Source organism: Tetrao urogallus (genome assembly GCF_951394365.1).
Source record: "Tetrao urogallus genome assembly, chromosome: 3".
In the NCBI taxonomy this organism is placed as follows: Eukaryota; Metazoa; Chordata; class Aves; order Galliformes; family Phasianidae; genus Tetrao; species Tetrao urogallus.
Window position 1 is genome coordinate 90,809,483 of NC_136815.1, and position 23,874 is coordinate 90,833,356.

At 39.5% G+C, this 23,874-nt stretch overlaps 1 protein-coding gene across 2 annotated transcripts in view; it reads right to left on the reverse strand.

Moving 5' to 3' along the window:
* Window positions 1–4,587: 4,587 nt before the first annotated feature.
* The window catches only part of SLC12A7 (solute carrier family 12 member 7), a gene marked incomplete at both ends in the record, with an annotated part of 67,475 nt that continues 48,188 nt past the window's right edge, over window positions 4,588–23,874 (reverse strand). The window contains 10 exons of one of the 2 annotated variants that reach the window (XM_079533064.1): window positions 4,588–4,679; window positions 5,084–5,217; window positions 8,891–8,905; window positions 10,038–10,219; window positions 11,942–12,058; window positions 15,280–15,387; window positions 17,861–17,992; window positions 18,124–18,293; window positions 18,598–18,793; window positions 21,366–21,534. In XM_079533064.1, coding sequence (XP_079389190.1) covers window positions 4,588–4,679; window positions 5,084–5,217; window positions 8,891–8,905; window positions 10,038–10,219; window positions 11,942–12,058; window positions 15,280–15,387; window positions 17,861–17,992; window positions 18,124–18,293; window positions 18,598–18,793; window positions 21,366–21,534 — 1,315 coding nt within the window. The remainder of the gene's footprint in view (window positions 4,680–5,083; window positions 5,218–8,890; window positions 8,906–10,037; window positions 10,220–11,941; window positions 12,059–15,279; window positions 15,388–17,860; window positions 17,993–18,123; window positions 18,294–18,597; window positions 18,794–21,365; window positions 21,535–23,874) is intronic. The other variant, XM_079533065.1, reaches the window with a different exon arrangement.

Sequence of the window (23,874 nt, forward strand, 5' to 3'; positions counted from 1 at the left end):
AGTCCATGATGACCTCTAGGATCCCTGGATGGCTGAGGTTCCCCATCCACACTCATTGTGTAATCAGTGCAACCCACTTACTCCAAGTGGCATCAGTAGCAAGATGGGTGGGGGAAACCTCTCCTTTAAACATCCAGTTCAGCACTGGCAGTCGAGGTGCCAGAAGGAGCTGCGTTTCAGTACCGACTACTATGGAAGCAGCCCGAGCCCCCTGATATTTGGCTAAGACTTTGCACAGTATTTTGCTCACTGGCTGACACTTAGTCCTTTTGGCTTGCTTAAACAATTGCTCCTCTCCTGTTAGAATGCATAAATATCTCTCAGTTTGTTTAAATAGTCCCGTATAATCCATTTGCCATGTGGATTATAAAGCTTTCCTTTATCTCTTCAGCATATTGTTCTGCTTTTTAACATTCTGCTCAGTTAGCCAATACGTAGCCGCACCACTGCTACCGCTTCCACAACCCACTCTTTCCTGCCCCTCTCCTTTTGTTTTTTTCATTAGAAAAAGTTCCCTCACATCTTTAGGGAGTGAAACTGTTCATAAAAGCGTGCTGCATAAACAGTGTGTGTGAGCGAGATAATTTCTTGCTTTCCTAATCTGCTGTAACTTCAGAAATTCCACCTTGTGCCACAACAGAAATTGGATGTTATGGCACATGGGAAATTTCTACGTTAAAGAGTGCAAGGGCACACATTACAGCCTCCCTATTTCTATGGGGGTTGGGATTAATATTTGAACAAAAGACCAGGCGCCAAGGTCATCCACCTAAAACACTGAACCCCAGAATATTTCTCATGACGATTTATAATTGCAGAGCAAGTTGAAGTACATTTGTAGTACATTTCTTCATTTGAAGTACATTTCTCACCTGAGAGTCAGAAATTAGCTTTGGCAATTTGCTACACAATATTTTGTTCTGCTTCCATTGATAATCATATCTCTTCTATCTGAGTTATGTTTCCTACAACCTAGATGTGTTAACATTGAACTTTTTGCTCCACATAAATATATATACATATACATATACTCTCTTTTTTAAAAGTCACCATCTGTCCTTAAGGACTAATTGGAATACATATATGTATATTAGCTATTATCATTCACATGCTGATGAATTTTTTCTCAGTCACGCAGGCCAATGCCTTGCAGGCACAATTCTTTGAGGGAAGGTTTTTTTATCATTCTTTTTTTTTTACACGGTGTTATATAGTATAGAACATCCCTTTGGTCAGTTTAGGTCAGCTGTCCTGGTTGTGTCCCCTACCAGGTCCTCGTGCCCCCCCAGCCCCCTTGCTGGCAGGACAATAGGAGAAGATGAGAAAACTGAAACATTCTTGGCACTGTACAGTGCTGTTTGGCAACAACTGAGCATCAGTGGTTATGAACACCTGATAACAACAACACCTGATAACCTAACAACAACATCAGTGTGTTATCATCGTTGCTTTTCTCCTAAAGCCAAAACATAGCATCAGACCACACGATATGAAGAAAATAACTGTCCTAGCTGAAAGCAGGACAATCAGTGTTAGGAAGAGGCTTGATGTTAGCATTAGAGTTGGAATATGAAGGCTTAGGGTTAGGCCTAGATTTAATTTTAGGGCGATGGCCAGGGCTATTCTGGTCAGTGACAGAATTAATGTTAGAATATATGTCAGGGTTATGGTTTCAGTAAGGTTTAGGATTAGTGTTAGGGTTGGCGTTTGGTAAGTATTAGCCTTACTTTTGTGTTGAGGTTTGGATTAGGTTTTGAAATAGGGTAAGGGTTAAACTCTGCTGTAGGTTACAGTGAGGGTTAGGGTTGACCATAGGTTTATGGTAAGAGGTTAGCGTTAGGCTTAGTCTTAAAATCAAGAGTTAAGGTTTGGATTAGGTTTAGGGTTTATGTTTGGTTTAGGGTTAGGTTTAGTGTTAAGATCAGGGGTAGACTTAACGTTAGGGGTCTTCTTAGGGCTAAGGTGTGGATTTCTGTTAGGGCGATATCAAAATCTGTTCTACAGCTATGGTACAGAATGCTCAAAAGCTCTATGTCTGTAATACAGAAACATACACTTAATTTCAGTACAAAGATACACTATACATTTTTTCCAGAATATATGCATTATGCATATATGTACCAACCCCAAAGGTCAGCCTTGGGAGTGGTGCTCTTCAACATCTTCATCAGTGACAGACGATGGCATCGAGTGCAGCCTCAGCAAGTCTGCAGATGGCACCAAGCTGAGCGGTGCAGTCAATGCATTGGAGGGAAGGGAAGCATCCAGAGGGACCAGGGCAGGACGGAGAAGTGGGCCCATGAAAACCTAATGAGGTTCAACAGGGCCAAGTGCAAGGTGCTGGGGCAACCCCAGGTATTGATACAGACTGGGGGCAGATCTCCTTGAGAGCAGCCCTGCGCAGAAGGACTTGGGGTCCTGGTGGACGAGAAGCTGGCCATGAGGCAGCAGTGTGCGCCTGCAGCCCGGAAGGCCAGCTGTGTTCTGGGCTGCATGAAAAAGGGGCGGCCAGCAGGGAGAGGGAGGTGATCGTCCCCCTCTGCTCGGCTCTTGTGAGGCCCCATCTGCAGCGCTGCGTCCAGGCCTGGGGCCCCCAGCACAGGAAGGACGTGGAGCTCTGGGAGCGGGGCCAGAGGAGGCACTGAGATGAGCAGAGGGCTGGAGCAGCTCTGTGTGAGGAAAGGCTGAGGGAACTGGGCTTGTTCAGCTTGGAGAAGAGAAGGCTGTGGGAGACCTCATGGTGGCCTTCCAGTGCTTGGAGGGAGCGTAGAAACAGGAGGGGGAACGGCTGTGTGTGAGGGTGGATGGCGATAGGACAAGGGGAATGGTTTTAAACTGAGACAGGGGGTTTAGGTTGGATATTAGGAGGAAGTTTTTCCCCCAGAGGGTGGTGAGCAGCAAGGTGGAACTAGATTAGAGCCCCTGTGTTCTGGTTGCTTTCTATTGAAATATTCATTTCACTGTAAGCAATTTATATATTTGTTACCCTTCCAAATAAGCAAAGCTGCATGTATTTATCTTGAATGTTTACTTTTAAAAGCAATATTAATTCATTTTGGAACTATCTAAAACCTGAGATGTGAATTTATATTATTGTTTACCTCTAACAACACTTCATATCATTTTTTATTTTCTGTTACTGCTACTGGTTAAGTAGTTTTGATCCATTTCCCTGAGTAGGATGATAAAATGGTATTTCCTGTGAGATCTCCATGCCCAAAGATGCAGCAGGAGAAGAGAGAAAAACAGAAGAAAAAACCAAAACCAGCAAATGAACTTCATCTAATATGTTTGTTAGTATTACACTGGTTGCTGAGGAAGTTATGTGAATATGGTGTTCTTTCTGTTCGTGTGTGAGCATTCATGGACCAACTGGTGCAAACTTTGCAATATTCCAACATTGCCACCTTTGCTTCCAGCGCACAGAAGCTGATACACAGTTCCATACTCAGCTTCCAGGCCGTAACGGACTGACACACAGATGTGCTGAAGGAGCCACTGCTCCTTTTGTGGTGCGACAGCAGTGCACAGCTATCTGGTGCACAGCTCATCTTTCTCATCATTGCTAGCACTGCTGAAACACACCACCCAGCACCTCGTTGTGCTCACGTCTACTGTTTGGTCTCCATAAATGTTCAGCAAGCAGCAATGAGTGTCAACAGGGGCAATTTTTTCCTCAGAAGAATTCAGCGCTCAAACTATTTACCGAGTACAAATAACAGATCCGAGATTTTTTTTCAGAAGAACTGTATTTTCATAGCAGCACATGCATGCAACTCTGATCGAAATACATACATTTGAAAATGAGATTACACTTCATTGGTCAATTGTTTACCACTTGCTGTAATTTTATCTCCAGCAGGTGGCAATGCTGCATCATGGAATTCCTATGACTTACATTGTCTTAATTGGGCAGTATTCCTTAATCTGCTAGTAGTTCACGTGAAAGAAACGCTTGCAGCTTACTATTACCCTCACCTGGAGCCTTTTAATTCCTTGCCTGAAGTATTTTAAACAGAGAATGTTATTTAAAACAGACGTGGCAAATCATAAACTTCAGGGAAATACTTTGCAGTATGCAAAACATGTAAATTTGATTACTTTTATACATTTCTAAATGAAGTTTCCTGAACCAGGGACTAACCCCATCAGAAGCAACATAGCAGCATCTTAGTAAGTGAGGAAGCAAACTCCCTTTTATTTAGAAGCAGAACAAAGATAAACAGAAGTTCCTTATATTTCTGTATGTTTAAAAATAACACAGCATTACGATTTGTTGTCTCAGCACAGATTAACACATCATGGTATACTATACACATCCTAATCCAGTCAGGATTTACTAACCCACTACAGAAGTGTTCTCACAGGTCTTCAAAATATACTTTTAAATATAACATTTTAGCAGGAAAACAACCACACCTCGATTTTCATTTTTCCCATGTGCTAAAGCTCTTAAATGAAGCTGCTCCAATTACATCAGATAGACTTTATACATTTTGTTCCCTTCATTCGAAAGAAAATTAAAAAAAAAAAAAAAAAAAAAAAAAAAAAAAAAAAAAAAAAAAAAAAAAAGGAAAAAAACCAAGGTTAAGAATAAATGGTGATGACTTCACGTCCACTGCCTCGGACTAGGAGAACTCTGTCCAGGCCTTCTGTTAGAACTTCCAAAAACTCCATGTCTGAAGGATTGTTAAGTCAAAGGATCACGGAACAGAAGCAAAACAGCTACCAATGACTCAAGACCTGATGTACAATTACACAGCACATTCATCAGGGAGCTTCCCCTTTACTGTCCGTTACGCTACAGCACTTCCACCTGCTTATTCAGATGGAAGTGAGGATTAATTTAGGGGATTTCCATGGGAAAACATGTTATTCTACCCTACTTACCTACAGAAAAAAGTAATTTAAAGGACAAGTTAAAAACTGAGGAATTTCTTACATCAGTTCAGTTGACAAAAACCCCGTGGTTGATAATTCCAAGTGTTGATAATGCTAGCACTTTTCTGCGTGTGTGAAATGCAAACTAAAGCAAAGTGGAATCAAGTTCCAAGAAGTACATGAGCAATATTGTAAAGGATACAGTTTTCATCTCCTTTTCTGTTTTTAGGAGGTCCAGGCATATTCAGGAGAACTAGCTGAGCATGTTGTGATTTATTAAGCACCACTCCATTGAGCTTCACAGCAGTGTGCATTCTTCTCACATTTGACTGATTCCTAGCACACAAATATTTTTAGGTACTGACACAATACTCACATAACTGAATTAATAAATTCACGTGTATCTCATACATCTGAATTTTTAATTTTATCTAAAATGCATTTAAACTTCAGCTTAAACTTCAGGGATTTTTTTATTTTAGCATCTGCCTTCTGTGACTTATTTTCTCTTCAGAAGAAAAAAAGTTTCCTTGTTGGAAGTTCCTGAGGAAGTCATGCTGTTATTTATGTAACAAAATTAGCCAGAACTGGAAATGAGTCACATGAACCAGTGCAACAGAAATACCCAGTTATCAAAGACATCCACTGTCCTAAAGCAGATCCTTTACGGTTGAAGCAGTTGCTCCAAAAGGGAACTTTGGAAAAACATGGTGACAGCAGATCTCAAGAGCAGAACTGACAGGCTGACACAAAATGCATCGCCATATCCCATGCAATTTCCTTAGCACTTCTACTGCAAGACTGCTGGTTAAAGCATAACCCTGCTCCTCTCTGCAGTACCCACAGACTGTCTTAGGTCAGGGTGTGGACTGGCAGGTTAGTAGCAGCAGGACATGAGACATCCTCTGAATTGCCTGACTGAGTCCAATTCCAGTAACAGCAGTCAAAAATGTAGTAGAAATGCTCCAGCATTGTTTCAGATCAGGAAACAATAGAAATTATTGATATTACTATTCTATAGTTAAGCCCCATTTTCCTACTAACAGCTGTTCCCTTCACACATTCCCTTCATACAGCACATCTTGAAGTGTGCATTTATCCCTAGTGTTGCAGGTGCAAATATAGAGGAAAAAAGATGAAAAATGGAAGACTGAAAACTTAGCGGTCAATGGAGACCAATCCCACCAATTCCAGTTCTCCTTAAGAAATACAGTAACATTTCCAAAGCTAAGTTTATCAGTCTGCCCTGTCATGGGGCCATACGTCCCAAACAAGAACAAACTGTATATAGAGCACATATAGAACAACACAATACTTGAAGGTCAGCTTTTCAAAGGCAAAACACCATCTTGATAAGAACTACGAGGAGAGAGATAGAAGTAATTGAAGAGATGTATAAGTCCTGAAGTTCTCTTAAAATACAGATAAAATGCAGGGGAAGTGGGAAGAGCATAAATGTGTGGTGGGCAGACAGGATTTCAGTGCTGAAATAAATGGTTGAATTGTTCACTGTGTACAGTGTGAACTGAAGCTCACTTAGCTTTCAAACACCGGTTGAACTGAAGTCATACATGGAACACAGTGTAAGCCTCCTAGTTTTCTTAAGCTGCTCAAACTGGCAAATTCACAAAAAGAAGCCAACACTGACCTCTGGAAAAAAAAAAACCAACAAAAAGCAGAGCAGTTTTAAGCTGGTTCTACCCAAGTACAAAAAGGGATGCAATGTCCAAAAGTGCAGCAACCATGTGCACTGATAAAGGCAAGCCTTCTCTGTTCTGAAGACAGAATGGTATGCAATCATAAAGGCTACAGTTGAAGCTGGAGTGTCTATACCACCTACAGCAGCACTGTTCGATGCCTCTACCCACACACAGTGGCTGAAGGGGAAGTACAGGAAACAACCAGAACTTCTCTTGTAGGCACAGGGAGCAGATCTGCTTGCAAGAAGCGTGCCCAGACAGTAATCTCCTGCAGCAGGTAGCTGAGCATCAATAGGCAGTGAGAAGTTCGCACATCAGGGAACCTGAGAATGAGTTATGTGTGTCCATGCACAGTCTGCATCAGACCTACGAGAAACTCCCCCTCAAAAATACACTGAAAGGAACAACGCTCAAAACACAGAAAAATGTAAGCTTGTTATGGCAAGGACCTGTAGGAAGGTGGATGAGACCTTCCCTGCTGCCTGAGATGCCCTTGCAGAACTACTTCACTGCTCCAAAGACTGCAGAGGAAGGACCCATCGTGTCACAGTAGACTCCAGTGTCAATTGAGCCACTTGGTCTGTTCCCAGTACACTGAACATTGCAAACAAAAAAAGTATTATGGGTGATAGTCATAGGGGTTTCTCCTTCGTGGCGAGCAGAAGCACCCATTTGCCAACCTGATTTAATCTCAGTAGAGGCTTGCAGCATATCAGGGACTCGCATTAGGAACATTACCAGGAGATTACCAAGCTTTGAACAGCCCACAGACAACTTATCCACTGATGTTTTATCACGTGGGCATCAATTACTGTCAGGAGCATCCCAGTCATGTCATGAGGACATAGAACCCCTCTGAGCAACTGCAAAATGCTCTTCGAGCACACAGTCTTCTCTTTGATCCTACCAGTCAAAGGAAAAGCCTTTGAAAGGCCTATTTGAATCTGGCAGATCAGCAATGGTTGCAGGACTGGTGTTACAGCCAGGGATTTGGCTTTTTAGACCACAGTTCTCTTTAAGAAACCTGGTTTACTGGGCACTGATGAATTCCTCCTGTCAGAGAAGTGCATCTTTGGTTATGGGCTTGTCAACAAGGTATATTTGGTATTATGATGAGAGTCTACTGCAGATCACCCAACTAGGTGGGAGAGGAAGAAGACAAATTCTATAAGCAACTACAATACACACACACAGTCACAAGTCCTTGTGTATCAGATGCATGGGTTTATGAAAGGCAAGTCCTGCCTGACTAAACGATCTCCTCCAACAAGATGATCTGCCTAGAAGGTGAGGAGCAGGATGTGGCTATTAGTGAAAATTTTAGTGAAGTGTTTTGACAGCTGACAACTTTATTCTCCTGGATATTAATTTACTCAAGCATATGCAGAAAAGACTATCGTAGCTGGTGAAAGGACTAGAAAGCATGAGGACTGGCTGTGGAAAGCGGGATCGCCAGGTTTAGAGGAAAGGAGGATGAGGGTAGATGTCACCTGTCTCTACAGTTATCTGGAAGGAAGGTGTCAGTCTCCTTCCTCTGGTGACAGTGACAGAGAGCGAGAAACTGTCTCAAACTGCACCATGGGACATTTAGATTGGACTTTAGGAAAAATTTCCTCATGGTGAGTGTGGTCAAGCATTAGAATGCATTGCCCAGGGAAGCGGTGGATTCCTTCTCCCTGGAAGTATTTGATAGTGGCGCTAATGGGACTCAGTAGGTTAGGTTGACAACTGAACTTGGTATCTTGAAAGTAAAGAAACTTTGTTAAAGAAACCCCAACACAAAAGAATCTTTGATACTATGATTCAATTCTTTAATTTTCATCTGCTTGTGTCACACCCAATGTATATCCATACATGGATGGTAGAAAAGCCAGAATTGGCATTCAGTGGAAAGTTAAAGCTCTTTCTGATACAGCAAGCTGGACCATAAGGATGGAATTTGTTACATGAGGGAATATTTTTTCCAGACTAACTATATATTCAGTTTTTAGGGGTAGTTAATTAGAAAACTAAATATTACTCTGGTGGAGAAGAGCACTCAAGTCTTGCATTCTTACAGAAACTAAAGTAATTCCTCTGTAACTTACCTTGAAAAGAAAACTGATAATATTTACACAAAAAAAAACCCCAAGCCATTAACAGGTCATGATGCAAACTATTTTTCAGTGATAAATGCTAAAGCACAGCATAGAAAACAACATACACAAACTGCAAATCATGGCTTAGGAACATGCAGACAAAGAACAACACCACAAGAGCCAGGGAACAAAGCCTAAATTACTTAAATGAAAGGAAATTTAGAGACTTACAGATTTCCCCATTCTCTATATGGGAGGGAAGCAAATGCATAAGAAGTTATTTTTATAGTATCGAGAACATTTTAATTCACCAGTAATAATAACTGTACAAGCACATCAAGTTCAAACTGTAATTTATATTCCCAATGATACGTAGTAGTTTCTAAATAAGAGTAGTTGAAGTCTACACTCTGCACAATTCTAAAGAAATAAGAGGAAATCTTTACAGGATCCTATTTTAAAAAAACTAAACACGCAACAACAACAAAACTCCTAAGAATGAGAGAATAATGGAGGCCAGAATAAAACAAAATAAAGGTATTCTAGAAGGTGATGGCCTCATTTTGCAAGGTGTCTGGAATTTACAAAAGATAAACTCTTTGCAAAGAGCATGGAACATTCAGTTTCGCTTTAAGCATGTGTAGAAAATTGACTAGACCATGCCTAGAACTCCTTTCTTACAGGCCTCAGAAAAGATGCACGCATGCATCTTGAATCACAAAAAAAAGAAGGAAGTGAACAAGCTGATGTCCTTTCTTTAGTTACGTATGCCTACTATATCAGGCCTGACACAGGAAGTAGCTTGTATTGAGTGCCTTCTGTTTGAAAAAGACATTAAGGAATATAACAGTTTCACCAGAAAAGATTGAATATATCAAAACATACATATAGAGCAGTATAAAACCTGTGGCTATACACTTAATTTACAGGATGAAAACCTAGTGTCTTTTTCAAGAAAAAACAACCATATAAACTAAGTATTTTGAAGAATTCATATCTGCTTCTTTGTACTTGCTGCACCCCAAAAAAAAATTAAGGCAAATAATACACAATAATTAGGTATTGAGGAAGGAAACAAAACACTTCAATCAAGAAGCTGAAAATCTTAAAAGCCTGACGCATTCGACCTTCATTCATGACATTCTAGTAAATATTTTAGGTGCGTATTAACTGTTCATTAGAAACACTGTTACCCCACCCAGCCCGTCTCACAAGGATGGCATTTAAGTTCATGGAAAGATCATATGTTCAGTCAATGTCAAATCAACCAGGATCTCTTGAAAACAGACTGTACAACTCAACACAGACACACCTACAGAAAGCAAACAAGAAAACCCCCACAAAAAAGACAAGCTTCAACCACCACGTGTATACTTACGGCTTCATGCTGAAAATATCTTTAAAACCTGACACATTTGTGTCTTTGTTTTTATGTTTTTCAGCTACAAGCTTCTCTTTAGTCCAGGTCATTTGCACTTTTTCTGGCATGGCAGCAGCCACACTTGCTTTGACAGCTGGAGCTGAGCGTGAGGCTGTGTTTCTGTCATGGATCAACTGAGCCTGGCCACACACAGAAAAAAAATAAGATTGTAGGTTACAGGTTATTAATTCTTGAAATGCAATTTCACTGCAGTGTAGCAAAAGAAGGAAAAAAAGAGTACCTTATTTTGAGAACAAATACGAGACAAACATCAGTGTTTTGACACTGGCATGAAAGGAAATTGCTTGTAGAAGTCCAGTTATTTATCTATGCAGGTGAACTTCAGGCTGGGAAGTGATTTTTACAACATACTGAATAGTCTGAATCCAGTTGGAGGTTAGTCATTAGGACAATGCACTATCAGTTATTTTTTACTTGCTCTGACACTGCTATAAACACTGTAGTTCCCATCAAAAACAGAACAAGTTCACTACCTTAGACTCTTGAAGTTTGAATGAACGGGCATTAGGGGAGCAATGATTGGTTTTGTGGTGTTTTTCTTGGTTGGAGTTTTATTTTGCTTATTTTTAAAGTTTTAATAGTTTTGAACTCTCCGCAGCGACTTGTCAAATCATGAACTGAGTCCTCTATTCTATTCAAGAGCTTCAAGTGTTCACTTTGGTCCCTCTATACATGTGACAACTCAGGAGAATTGATTTCCTTCAGTCACAACGACATGAATAAAATGAAGGCAAATAAGAGAACTGTTTTCCATCTCTAAATACTGATTCCCCCAGTGGTTCTTGGTTTGTAATTTCAGCTGTTTTTAACAGTCTAAGAGCTCCTAAGATTTTCCTAAATTATTTCTCTAGTTCCTAGTCTAACCTCGAGGATTCCCAAATCCTAGAGTTCAATTCTGTGGTTCACATATAAATACCATTTGTTTGATAGTCTTCATATCTCACAGAAGACTGACTGATGAGTCAAGTCTACCAATCAGAAGTTACTGTGAATACAGCAGCAATTCTTATAACAGAACAAGTTAACAAATTCAGGCAGATTCATGCTGCAGAGCAGTAACCAATGTACTAAAACTAACAGCTGTGAGGTGAGTGCAATTGTGCTTTAATACAAGCTAGAGATGGGCCCAAGAAAAAATCTGGACCTATAGCACATGTTCATAAAACTGCATATATAAAAAAGACACATTTTTTCAGTGCTACTTTGTAGCCAAATTAATTATATAGAATAAAGCATTCTTCTCACACTTCAAGAAGGGAAACGAAGGAATACACCACTTCTACAAACTAGGCACTGAATCTACCCAGATAAGCAATACTTGAAGTGCACACTAAAAGCATTAATTACAGCAGTCCATTTAATTTCAAACTCTCTATGTAGAAAAGTAGTTGTGACTCTTATGGAGTAACAGTTGCATATCAATACGCAAAGAAGCCTTTTCTACTTACAAAAATCCTAATACATCTATACATACTTAGAAAATTCAGCACTTCGGTACAGCAACTATAAAGAAAAAACAATGCTCTGAAAGCATGAAATATTAATCTAACACCCACTATTAACATTTTTAAGAGAAGAAACAAATATTTATGTTTTTAACAAAAACATGCTCTCAGATAACAAATATTTCTTTTATGGAAACTAATAGTGACAAAATAAAGATGTCATTACTGTCACAAACATCATCTAGAGAAAGAAGGTACAGTTAAGAGAGTACTAAAAGTTTATGAAGGACTGCTTTAAGGGCAATGAAAGGAACTTGTTCATTGCTAGTCTGGTTTGCAACAGTGGCACTTCAAGCGTTGCAATGGAAAAACCTACAGAGTGCTACTTCTAGCTACCTCCTCCTTTTCATAATCATTATTCAGCAGTGCCTGTACATCTTGGCCAATGGACTGTGGACTAGAGCAGCTTTTTCTTCTGACAGAACCTCGAGATTCATCAGTGATGCTCTGAATCTGGGACAAAAAGGTTACCAGTGACAAAAAAAGAGCCCAAGAAATAAGATGACTGTATCATTCAAAATAAAAATTGCCTTTATTTAAACAGCCCTTAGGTTGTTATAAACTTGGTTTGTTTTCAAATCGTGATATTAAATCCTTTTGTCTGTATGAGTACCTCAAGTACACATGCATGAAAGTCTCATCCTTTCTTACATACGATGATTCAGATGAACAGGTTTCATTCACTCACAATCAAAACGTGGACAAAACATAAACAGATGAAAAAACTGCTTTTCAGCTCTAAATATTGATTTATTCCCCCACAGTTCACTAACTATAACTTCCCCACGTTTCTCTCAATCTTACCTAGCAGCCACAATCTACAGAGCACCAATTACAACAGTTCAATACAATTCAATTCAATACAAAGCGGAGCTGTGGTGGATGACTTCTTTTCCACAGCTTCAACATAACTGCTACCTGGCCCAACAGTTAGGACTAGTCACAGAAGGAAGACAACTGCAATCAAGCAAAGTAGCAACAAAGTGAATCTGCTTCTACAGTTTCTTTCATATTTGCAGAAATATTATCAAACTGAATAAATGTCTGGCACATGGGCCTAAGTCTGCAGATCTTAAGCTCTGTAGGCATTTGTTGTGTTTACACTTAGATAGAAGAAAGCTTGCTCAAAACTAATTAGAAAAGAGCAAACAAAAGGAAGAAGTGCCCTGTGTTCCAAATCCACAAGAAAACCCAGCCATCACAGGGTCAAGACCAAACAAAGCTCCTTTAAAAACAAGTGAGAAAAAAGGAGAGGGGCAACAGTGATCACTCAGATATAGGAACAGGCCTACGTGAAAAACAGCAAAAGAACACTGTTCAACAGGTTCTCTCTTAATATAGGTTTAAACGTGGTCTGAAGATGTACAAACACAAAAAGAAGGATAAAATATTAATTTTGTTGGTAACAAGAAACAATAGAACTACATGCACTACTGAAAAAGCTGGAACATTACTGCAGTGCTGAGGAAAGGCTGAGGGAACTAGGCTTGTTCAGCTTGGAGAAGAGAAGGCTGTGGGGAGACCTCATGGTGGCCTTCCAGTGCTTGAACGGAGTGTAGAAACAGGAGGGGGAACGGCTGTGTGTGAGGGTGGACGGTGATAGGACAAGGGGAATGGTTTTAAACTGAGACAGGGGAGGTTTGGGTTGGATATGAGGAGGAAGTTTTTCCCCCAAAGGGTGGTGAGGCACTGGAACAGGTTGCCCAAGGAGGCTGTGGATGCCCCATCCCTGCAGGCATTCAAGGCCAGGCTGGATGTGGCTCTGGGCAGCCTGGGCTGCTGGTTGGCGACCTGCACACAGCAGGGGTTGGAACTGGGTGAGCATTGTGCTCCTTTGCAACCCAGGCCGTTCTGTGATTCTATGATACTAAAGAGAAAACTATTTTAGAGACTATCATAAAACTTGAGCGAGGCTCAAGTTTTCCTAATCAGAAACAACAGATGAATTACTTTTTATTATCATTCCTGAATAAAGACTTCACGAGAGAGCAAATAATACTGGTTGTTGAAATTACCAAGATACGAAGGAAGAAACTGAAACTGTAATGGTGATGGTTACATTCAGACAGAAATGAGTAATAAAAACAATGGAGAACAGGGTAGAGGAGGAGGAGAGAACAAAGGATTGAAAGATTTCAGGTGACCACCATTCTGGAATAGTGCAGATTCCAACTAAATCACAGAGCCAAGGAAGTCTTTTGTCTCCACTACAAATTTATAAGCTGTAGATTATAGAGCCCTGAAGTATCCTTAGGTTGCCTGTATTTTTCATAAGGAAATTAAATCCTAGAGCCTGCTGTAGATTGATTAATCACTCAACTTCACTGGAAAATTGTTTGTGTGGTCAGTAATTCAAAGCAAGGAATGACGAAGATTAAAAATTGTTTACTAAAGAAATACAGGAGAGGTCTTTTTCACTAAAAAGGCATTACATAGGCTCAGTCCAAAAGAGAACCAATAAAGAAAGGAGAATTTATGGCCATGTATTAACATAGCATTACAAGGCACCTTTAGGAAATCCTACAAATAGGAAAAGAATAAATAAGGATAAAAATAAAGGAAGTGCACAGACATTACGAATTAACAAAAAAAAAAAAAACCCTAAGCTGTAAAATAAGCTACAATTTTTATTGGACAAAAAAAAAAAAATCCAGTTATTTCATAAGTCACAATATTTCATATTGTGAAAACACAATAAATATGTTTTCTTTAGCACAGGACAGAAAACACCACAAACGACAGAAATGCCAAAATATTTAGTAACTTTTATACCACTAAAAAGTGTTAGCAGTGGTTAATAGAATAAATGAATGGATGGCGATCAGAAGAGAAAAAGGATCGTATTTTAATACTGGGGAAAACACAATTGCATGAAGCTAGTTACGACAGAATGCAAAACATCACTACAAACTAGCAAGAGCAGGAGAAGAGCAAACATGTAGGATTATAGTTAGTGTTCTGCTAACAAAGACACAAAACTGCTTCTGACAGGTACTTGGCAACACCAGGTATTCACAGATAGGCCAACAGACATACAGAAAAAGCATCTAGCTCACCCGACTGGTGAAGGGGGGCTCTCTGACTACACAGCATTCTTAGAAAGCTGCCTAGGTCCAACAGATGCTCTCCCTCCTGTGGCTGGCCCTTACATGAGCACAAGGTGCCTCCACTCTGGTTCTCTCCTGTCACAGGAGCACACTACAAACAGTCTGCCTGTGCTCCCTGGGCCAGACAAACCCTTTCACCAGGTGCTCAGTCACCAGTTCAAGCCACGACCTAACCGTGTCCCTACAGATACTCAGCCTAATTTTGGCTCCAGGAAGTAAGCTAAACAAAAAAGCTAATTGGTCCAGTTAAATAATCATATCTCATTATTAGCATTATTTATCTCAATCTTGGAAGTGTTCCAGATGTTCTACACACTGCCACTCAAATACCTGCACTAAGCTTAACAACAAGAACTGGAAAACTCTAGAAACTTTTATCCAAATGCAAAAGGAGTTATGTTTAAGATTCTTTTATTCTTGTAAGTGAAACCTGCTGCAGAGAAAGTAAGATAGAATGCAGCTATAAAAGCTTTTGACTGGTTAGAAACAGATTAAAATCTTGGATTAAAAACAACAAAATAAGTTTTAGATTTTTCATAGAATATCTTGCCAAGTTAAAGTTCCTACCTCTCTTTCCCTTTCATTTTTTGATAGCTGCATCTGTTTTAGCATCTGGGATCGCTGTTCCATCATTAGTGTCTTCTCATATGTGAATGCAGAAATATCATTTTCAAACTGCAAAAATGATTGACATAAGAAATATCAGAAGTACTACTCAAAAAAAAAAAAAAAAAAAGCAATCAAAAACATTTAGACACTTGTACCCCACTTATTCTTGCATTCATTGAACCCTGGATTCATGAATGGCTTTATAGTAATCCCAAGAGTATATTTCATTGATCATTTCTGTTACCTGAAGATTAAGCTTTAAGAATGAAGACAATCTTCTACCATTACCTATTATACAATGCCAACAGCAATGTAATATCAGCCGAATTTGAGATTCACATGACAGACTTTCCACTGTTCTGTTCCAATATATCTACAGAAGCAGGTAAGGTAGAAGCTGTTCGTTTAAACTATCTGCACTGCAGACTCCAGAGGATGTTTGCATAATGGTGTCTTTGAAAACAGTCTAGAGCTACAACATAACACACTGTCCTTTCTCCAGTGAGAAGTGTTCAAAAAGAAGTACTAATGAAGCAACTTCAGCATATATTCCACCTGGAGTCCAGCTCTGGGGCCCACAACACGGTAAGCACAACAAGCTGTTGGAGCGGGTCCAGAGGAGGGCCATGAAGATGAGGGCTGAAGCACCTTCCCTATGAGGACAGGATGAGGGAGGTGGGGCTCTTTAGCCTAGAGAAGGCTTCAGAGGACCTTATGGCAGCCTTCCAGTACCTGAAGAGGGCCTACAGGAAAGCTGAGGAGGGACTTTTTCCAAGGGCACATAGTGACAGGACAAGGGAAATGGCTTTAAACTGGAAGAGGGTAGATTTAGACTAGATATTAGGAAGAAATTCTTTGCTGTGAGGGTGGCGAGACACTGGAGATGCTGTGGATGCCCCTACCCTGTATTCAAGGCCAGACTGGATAGGGCTCTGTGCAACCTGGTTAATGGATGTCCTGACCTACAGCAGGGGGATTGGGGCTACATGATCTTAAAGGGCCCTTTCAATCCAAGCCATTCTGTGATTCTCAGATCTAAATCTAAAATATAACCTAGAGCTCTTACTAATGTCACTGACATTTAAAGTATTTCTCATAATTTGGAAGATTCATGTGCTTAAATATAGGCAAGATAAGAAAGAAATACATTGTGCTTCCTATATGTGCTTCCCATCTGCTTTAAATGTAACTAAGGGCGTCTTTTAATGGCACTCAATCTTTCAAGCTTCTTTCACCTGTGCATGCCACACTTATTTATGTTAAGTGATTCTTGTAACAGTCTATATTTGTTTTATGGCATGATAAACATTTTTGAGAGGTACGTAGCTCAAAAAGCTCCTAAGAACACCAGGTCCTGGGAGGAGCAACGCACTCCCACAACCCCTTCACTACACTTCAGATGAGGGCGTAGAAGATATGTTTAGTCTTAGCAATGGAAATGAAATCACACTTCTCCTTATTTGCCAGATGAGTGTGCAGGTTACAGCTTTACCTCTTTTTTTTTATCAGGTTATAACCAGTGTTTGTCATGGTTTTATGATTTTTGGTCATCAGTATTCCACATCATAACATCATGTAATGCACTGGGGGTGGGGTTTGATATCTGCCGAATGTTCATCCGACGGAGAAGAACTACATTTCCCCAGGAGGCTTTGCGGTCAGCAAGGGGATATAACTCCATGCAAGGTCACCTGATCCTTCTTCTTCGCCTGCTCTTCGCTGTCTGCGCTTCGCTGTCTGCGCTTCACTGCCTGCGCTTCGCCGCGTGCACTTCGCCATCTGCACTTCGCCGTCTGTACTTCAGTCACCCAACTGGACTGCACTTCTCACCCCAGCATTGTGGTGAGGTCTATACAATTCAAACAGACTCTCTCTCTCTCTCATTGTATTTTACTAATACTATATTTAGTAAAATCATTTGTTCCACCTCAGATTAGTGCTGTTGTTTTCAAGTATTTTGGGGTCCCCTGCTTCCCCTTTCCCAGAGGTGCGGATCCGCAGATCCCTCCGCCCTGCTGGTCACGGAAGTGGGCTGGACCAGCCCATAAACTGTTGACAGTGTTTAAAAAAGAAGGAAGGAAGTTATGAAATTCAATTTGTCACCATTTGAACTGTGAATCCATATCTATGTAGTCTTGTTGTTCATTGCCAAAGAGACTGGCAGTGCCACAGAGGCCAGAGATTTTTTATTCTAGAGATATATTTGTACATCAGCTGGAGAAACGTATGTTAGTCACGTCAACAATTACTAGTAATTCAGGCTTTTGCCTTCTTGAATGAACTCTTATCTATGGACCAATCTTCATAAAGTAAGTAGTAATGCCTATCAAAATTACTCACCTCTAATTGACACACCATTAAACTCACTACCACATCTGGCATTGCAGCATGGTATGATAGCACTGTGTTACGAAACAACTTCTTTTTCTTGGTGGGACTGAAGTCTTGCATTTCTTGCAGCACTGTATTTGGGCTAACATGCTCGGTTTCCAAGTTTAGTCCTAATTTCAGCTTTAAAAAAAAAAATGTAGTAACATACCATTTCAACAACTTCCACTTCAGCATTGAGGCGAAGATGGTACAAGAACATCTGAAGATCTTTCTTCATTTGGATGCTGTTATCATCCATTTGAGCAACCGTGAAGATACGCATCTTACATTTTCTCCAAACCTAGCCAAAAATAACTTATTTTTAACTGTTCATATTACAATGATTGCAGACTCTGAGCATATTTCATTGGAGAGCTTTATGAAGACCTGCTATAAGAAAATGGAATCCAAGCTGTTTCTTACTGTACTTGCCTTGTGTTGACGAAGAAGAAAAGGCAGCAACATCAACATTCCACCATCATGAACAATCCACCAGATGTCTATGTTTCCTTCAGTGAAACGTTCTTGATTTGTTGGAAACAAGTCAATGTTTTTAGCCACCAATAAAGCTTGCTGAGCTGCTGTTGTTTCTCGTACAGTGTCTGCAGGGGAAAATAAGACATTTGATCAAGAACTTCTAGTTTTCATTCACAATGTTTGTTTTAAATTCAAAAGCTTAAATCCACCTGAGTTTAGTGACTAATCTGCTTAAGAGGAAAAGAGAAATCAATAGTTAAAGAGACTGAGGACTGAGAAAACCCACTCCACATAAGTCAGAATTCAGGAAGTACTGAATGTCAACTGGATATTCAGCTTCACATCTTTTTTCCCCCACACAGAAAATCAGTCATACATCAGTCATATAGTTGTCTTACAATCATGTAAGAGAAAATAAAAAACAAATACCAACAAAATTTTTCCAAGAGAAGTGATTTTCTGTCTGCTTCCAGGACTGTGGCCATGCCATCAAAACTGTATTGTGTTTCATTCCTCCTAGGCCAGCTGACTGAATTAAATGTGATATTCCATCTCTGAAACTAGGAGATACCACAATCTGGCAAAATCCTTTAGTCTTTTCGACTCCCATTAAAGCTTTAACATTCTGTGGAAAAGGAAGATTACACATGAAGAAATACAGTCATCAACACAGATAATAAATACCATGAAGAGAAACAGCAAATATAAGCAAAACTTTAGATACTAACGTACAACCAACAAGATACCACTCTAATTCCCTGTCAGTGAACTGATCTTACAATTGAAGCCTCAAATAACACTACATAAGACATCAGAGGGTTTTCATTTGTTATTAGTCTTTTTCTTCCAAAGAAGATATGAATAAAAACACATTGACAAAGCTTTATTTATTTATTTATAAAGCTAATAAATATTGCTTCTGGTGAAGCCAAAACTTTATTGACTGATAAAAAACCCTTTTTATGGGATTGCAGATCCTTTCCTTTGGAATCGGAAGGGTTTGGGAAATGGGATGCCAAGGACTTCAGGAGTCCTTGAGAGCTCTGATACTAAGGGGCTGATTCTGTATTTATCTGCTCCCAACATGGAAAAAAGAGATGTGCAGACTATCAGAATCACTGGCTGAATAATGACAAAAACTGACTATATTTAAATCCCATAGCCCTCGATTTCAGTATGGCTCTCCTTCATTTAAACACTGACACAGACACATAACCAAACAATTTGTAAACACCATTCAAAACAGTATCAAGGTTGAGCAGGAAACAGTTTTGGCATTACCCACGCTCCCCAACAGCACAACTTTGAAAATCCCATCATTAATGATTTGCATGGAAGTTCAGCACAGTTTCCAAAGAAAACACTGAACCAACAAAACTTGGAATTTTGGCAAGCATCAAAATACTCAGGTTTGTTGTTTGTTTTTTAGGGAAATCATTCAGAGGTTCAAAGGAATAGATTTTTGGGTTCACAAAATAACAATCAGCAGATGCAATAGCAGTAAAACATTCCTATATTCTTTGAGCTGAAGCAGCTTGTAAAACAGATTGAATCACTAGGTTTGCTCACTGGCTTGGATGTTTTGTCAGAAATTAAGAATGCTGAGAACTATCAATTCTGCTCTGCATTTGACCGGACCATTACCATGCAGTTCACTCTGACCACAGTCTCCTCGAAAAGGTTATCCCTAACTTACCATCTTGTTTCTGTTTTCTTCTCAACGAAGGAGAGCTTAATCCTAACAACTCCTGACCCCTTCATACTCTTCACTTCATAGCTGCAAACTCCTAACTGTCTCACTGTGTAAAAGTTCTCATCCACTTCCCTGTGTGCTGTTCTTTAAGCATATCTCCATCTCTCCTTCCCCATGACAACTGGAGGCCAGAAGGCCAGACAAAAGAACTGTTGTTTAAAAAGCAAGACAATTATCTGTTCTTAGGTCCTATGCCTGACCACACAAAGACTCCCACTCAAAAAGTGCAATTCCAAGAGAACCCTATAAAACACCAGTAGGGAGACATTTGATTACAGAACGCCTGGTGCAAGCTTAGTGTGTTTCACATGAGAAATTTTGTTCTACATAGAAAAAAATCTTCAAAGAAACTGAAAGTAAAGCTAACAAATCTGCCTGTCCAAACAGTATTTGTAGGGGCATATCAGTTTAAATGCTTGGTTTTTCTCATTTCTCTTGAAAAAGAAAAAAAAAAAAGGTTTTCCACAAGTCTTCTAGAAACACTATTTTCTAGCAGAAAATTTCCAAAAATCAGTAAGCCCTTCAGACACTCCATCCTTTGAAATGTCTTCAATTCTATCTTAAAAGCAACAGCTGACTTCGACACCAGCAGGTCTAACTTCTCAGAGGATCATGGGGATTAGGTTTCCCTTAAATTCATTTCCAGCTCTTGGATCTATTTTTGAGATATCAGGTCTGAATAACTCACAGGAATCTTTACATAGAGTTGAAAAATTCTTCAATCGAAACAGCAGACATTTCAACTGATTTTCATTTCCATTAACCATTCTGAAAGACATAACAGCTAAAGCCTACATGGTATTTTCTAAAAATGTTTCACTGTGCTCTGTAAAGGAGTAGGAGAGCTGTGCATAGATAAGCAACTGTATATCCATATCATTACCAAAGCATCAACACTGGAACTACCGGGGTATACAAAGTAGTAAACAAGTTGATTTAGATAGAACAGGAATGTACACTTGCTTGGCACTGAAAATCAAAGTTGATCAGTGGATTCTGAAACAGATCTTCAGAATTTCTGTAATTTCCAGTTTTCATTCCAGTGACAGATTTAAGATCTTGGAGTTCAGATGTTTTCAGGTTTTTTCCACACAGTTGAAATTATGCCAACGTCTGCATTTCTTAAATGAATAAATCAACTTTCTTATGAAGTGTTTTTTTAGAAATATATCACCCAGATTTTACAAGAATATAAAATAAATTGAGCCCGTCTGGCCCTCAATGCTGAGAAAAATTAAGCAGCATCCCAACTGACTCGTTGGGAAATTTTGAAAGACATTTTGTTACAGTAGAGCAAACTTTTTAATTTAAATACACAAACAGATCAATCAAAACATTTTTATAAAAGGCTTTTTTTTAAACTGTACCTGAATTCAGAATATCAGATTCAATATTTAAATACTAATAGAATTTACAGAAGGCTTGTAAGCTGACTTTTACACACCTCTTCGGCTTTCTGAGTTTCTACACATCTATCCAAGTAGGTTCCTTGAAGCACAGATCCCACAATAGTCAGCCCTTTACCAGCTTTCAGCTGAGAAGTGAAAGAAAGCAATCGCGGATGCTTCACCAACTGTTCGCAATCCAAATTTAACAAGACCAAAAGTTGGGGTCTGCCAAAAAAAAAAAAATTACATGTGACGCATACATACACAGAAGTGGCAAAGAACTGAAAAAATAGAATTAACAGGTAATAAAGTGCAGATTCAGTGCTTAATGCAAAAGTAGTCAACATCAAGTAGGAAAAAAAATCACAATGAGCAGTGGCTGCCACAATTCAGGTACATAAGTAACCTGAAAAAAATCCAAACCAAACCAGTACCACCAAGAAAACTGTTGAAGCCGAATTATCACCCCTTGGAGGTTTTCTAGTGCAACCTGCTGCTTGAAGCAGTTAAATACTGAATTGTACTCCAGAGTGTTTAGGTCTTGGTCCCGTTGGATCTTGAAAACTTTCATGGCAGAGATTCTACCACCTCTTCCCATTATATCGCTTTCTCTTATTCTCACACCATATAGTGCTGTAAAGGATCTTGCTCCACAACATCTCCTGGGGACTGGATATGTACAGCTATTTATACTAGCTTTTAGGTTCCACTTAAGCCTCCTTCAAGCTGCGTAAGACAAGTTGCCTCAGCCTTTCCTTTCAAGGGATGTGCTCCAGTGCCCCAACCATCCTGTTAGTCTTCTGCTGAACATGTCACAGCTTACTGATGTCTAGTTGATGGTGGGGTGCCTAAAATGGGGTGAAATATTCCGCATGTACTCTAAAGAGTGCTGAATAAAGAGGAATATTTACTTATGCCAAGTCATACTGATTGTTTACTGCTCACTGGAAACAACAGATCCTTTTACATCATTCCCATGCTGTACCACTGCACTAGGAAAAGATGTCCCATGGACATGACTTTGAACTTGTCCTGAATTTTCATGATGTTCACGTTGACTCATTCCTACACCTGACTAGGTCCTTCCTAAAGACAGTCATACCCTTGACTGCACTGATAGCACCACAAGTTCAATTTAGCCTCCATGCTAAATGTGGTTGCATTCCGTTTCCTTTATTCAATATATAGTATATAGAGTATAATTTGCATACTTTCCCCAAACTGAATCTAGGATTTTCCTCTAATTACCAAAAGTTCAAAAGAGCTGCAAGAGAAATTGAACGTACTTCCCTCCTCAACATCAGATTTTAATACGGAAGAAAGTCTTGTTCTAGCAATTATCTTAACAAAACAAGAGAATAAGTCATCTGGAACTGAAGTGATGGCAGACATTTAATGGAAGCATTGTCACGTTGCACTAATGGTTGTCAGTGCTTGTCAGTTCACACAAAGTATAAAGACTAGTGGCTCACACATGCTATAGAAGCTGCTCATGTTTAACAGCTCCACAACTAAAGATAAAATAATACTGCTGCACTGAAGGGCAGAAGACCATTGCTTCCACAGGGGTGAAATCACAACTAGTGACAGTTTCTTTTTTCGTGTGTTTCACTGATTAAAGAATCAATTTTTGCTGCATAAATTAAGAGTGACAATGTGTAAAAATGCATTTGTTTTTAAACCTTAAGTCATTCTTTGTGTTGGCTTAAAGAAAATTGATAGTTTAACAAGTAAAAGGAATTAACTGGAAAAATAGCAATGGGCACTTACTCCCATTAGATACAAAAGAGCTCCAAATGTAAAATTTTGTGTTAATGAGACCTAACCACTCTCAGAAGTGCTGCTATTAAATGAAATCTGCCTTACATTATAACAGGTATTAAAAAAAAGTTCTGATACAAGTTGCAGCTTGTTAAGTCCCTTAATGGACAACCTTGCAGCTTGTTCAGATAATGGGAAGGGTCTGTCTTTGTACTGAACAGATAAGGGAGGCTCAACGACTTTGTCTGTCTGGATGACATGTACGTCTGGGAAGACCTCTGCATGTATATAAATTGAAGACCTTTTTGTGCAAGGCACATGTGATAGGAGGACAGTATCCCATGCATCCAGCACTGGTATTAAAGAATGCCTACTTTCTAACACTCCATAGTGAGTCTCAGAGAGTTTCTTGATTGATCACTTTACAGTAACAGCAGTTCTAGAAATAATGATTCCTCTGTAAGTTTTCACAACATATTTCTGTTGAGGTTTAACCTGGCAGGCAGCTAAGCACCACACAGCATTCTGTTCCCTTCCAAATAGGACAAGGGACAGAACAGGAAACAAAACAGAACTTGTTGGTTGAGATAAACTAAGACAAAAAAAGGGAAACAGAAATAAAAATGTGATGATAACAATACATATATATGTGTATATATATATACACACAAAGAAATTACTCACCACCCACTGAACAACACCTAGCTAACAATACTCACCACTGTCACCCCTCTAACAAAGCAAAGTCTCACCACCCTTTGAACTATGCCCAGCTAATCCTACACAGGGACCTGGCCTGCTTCC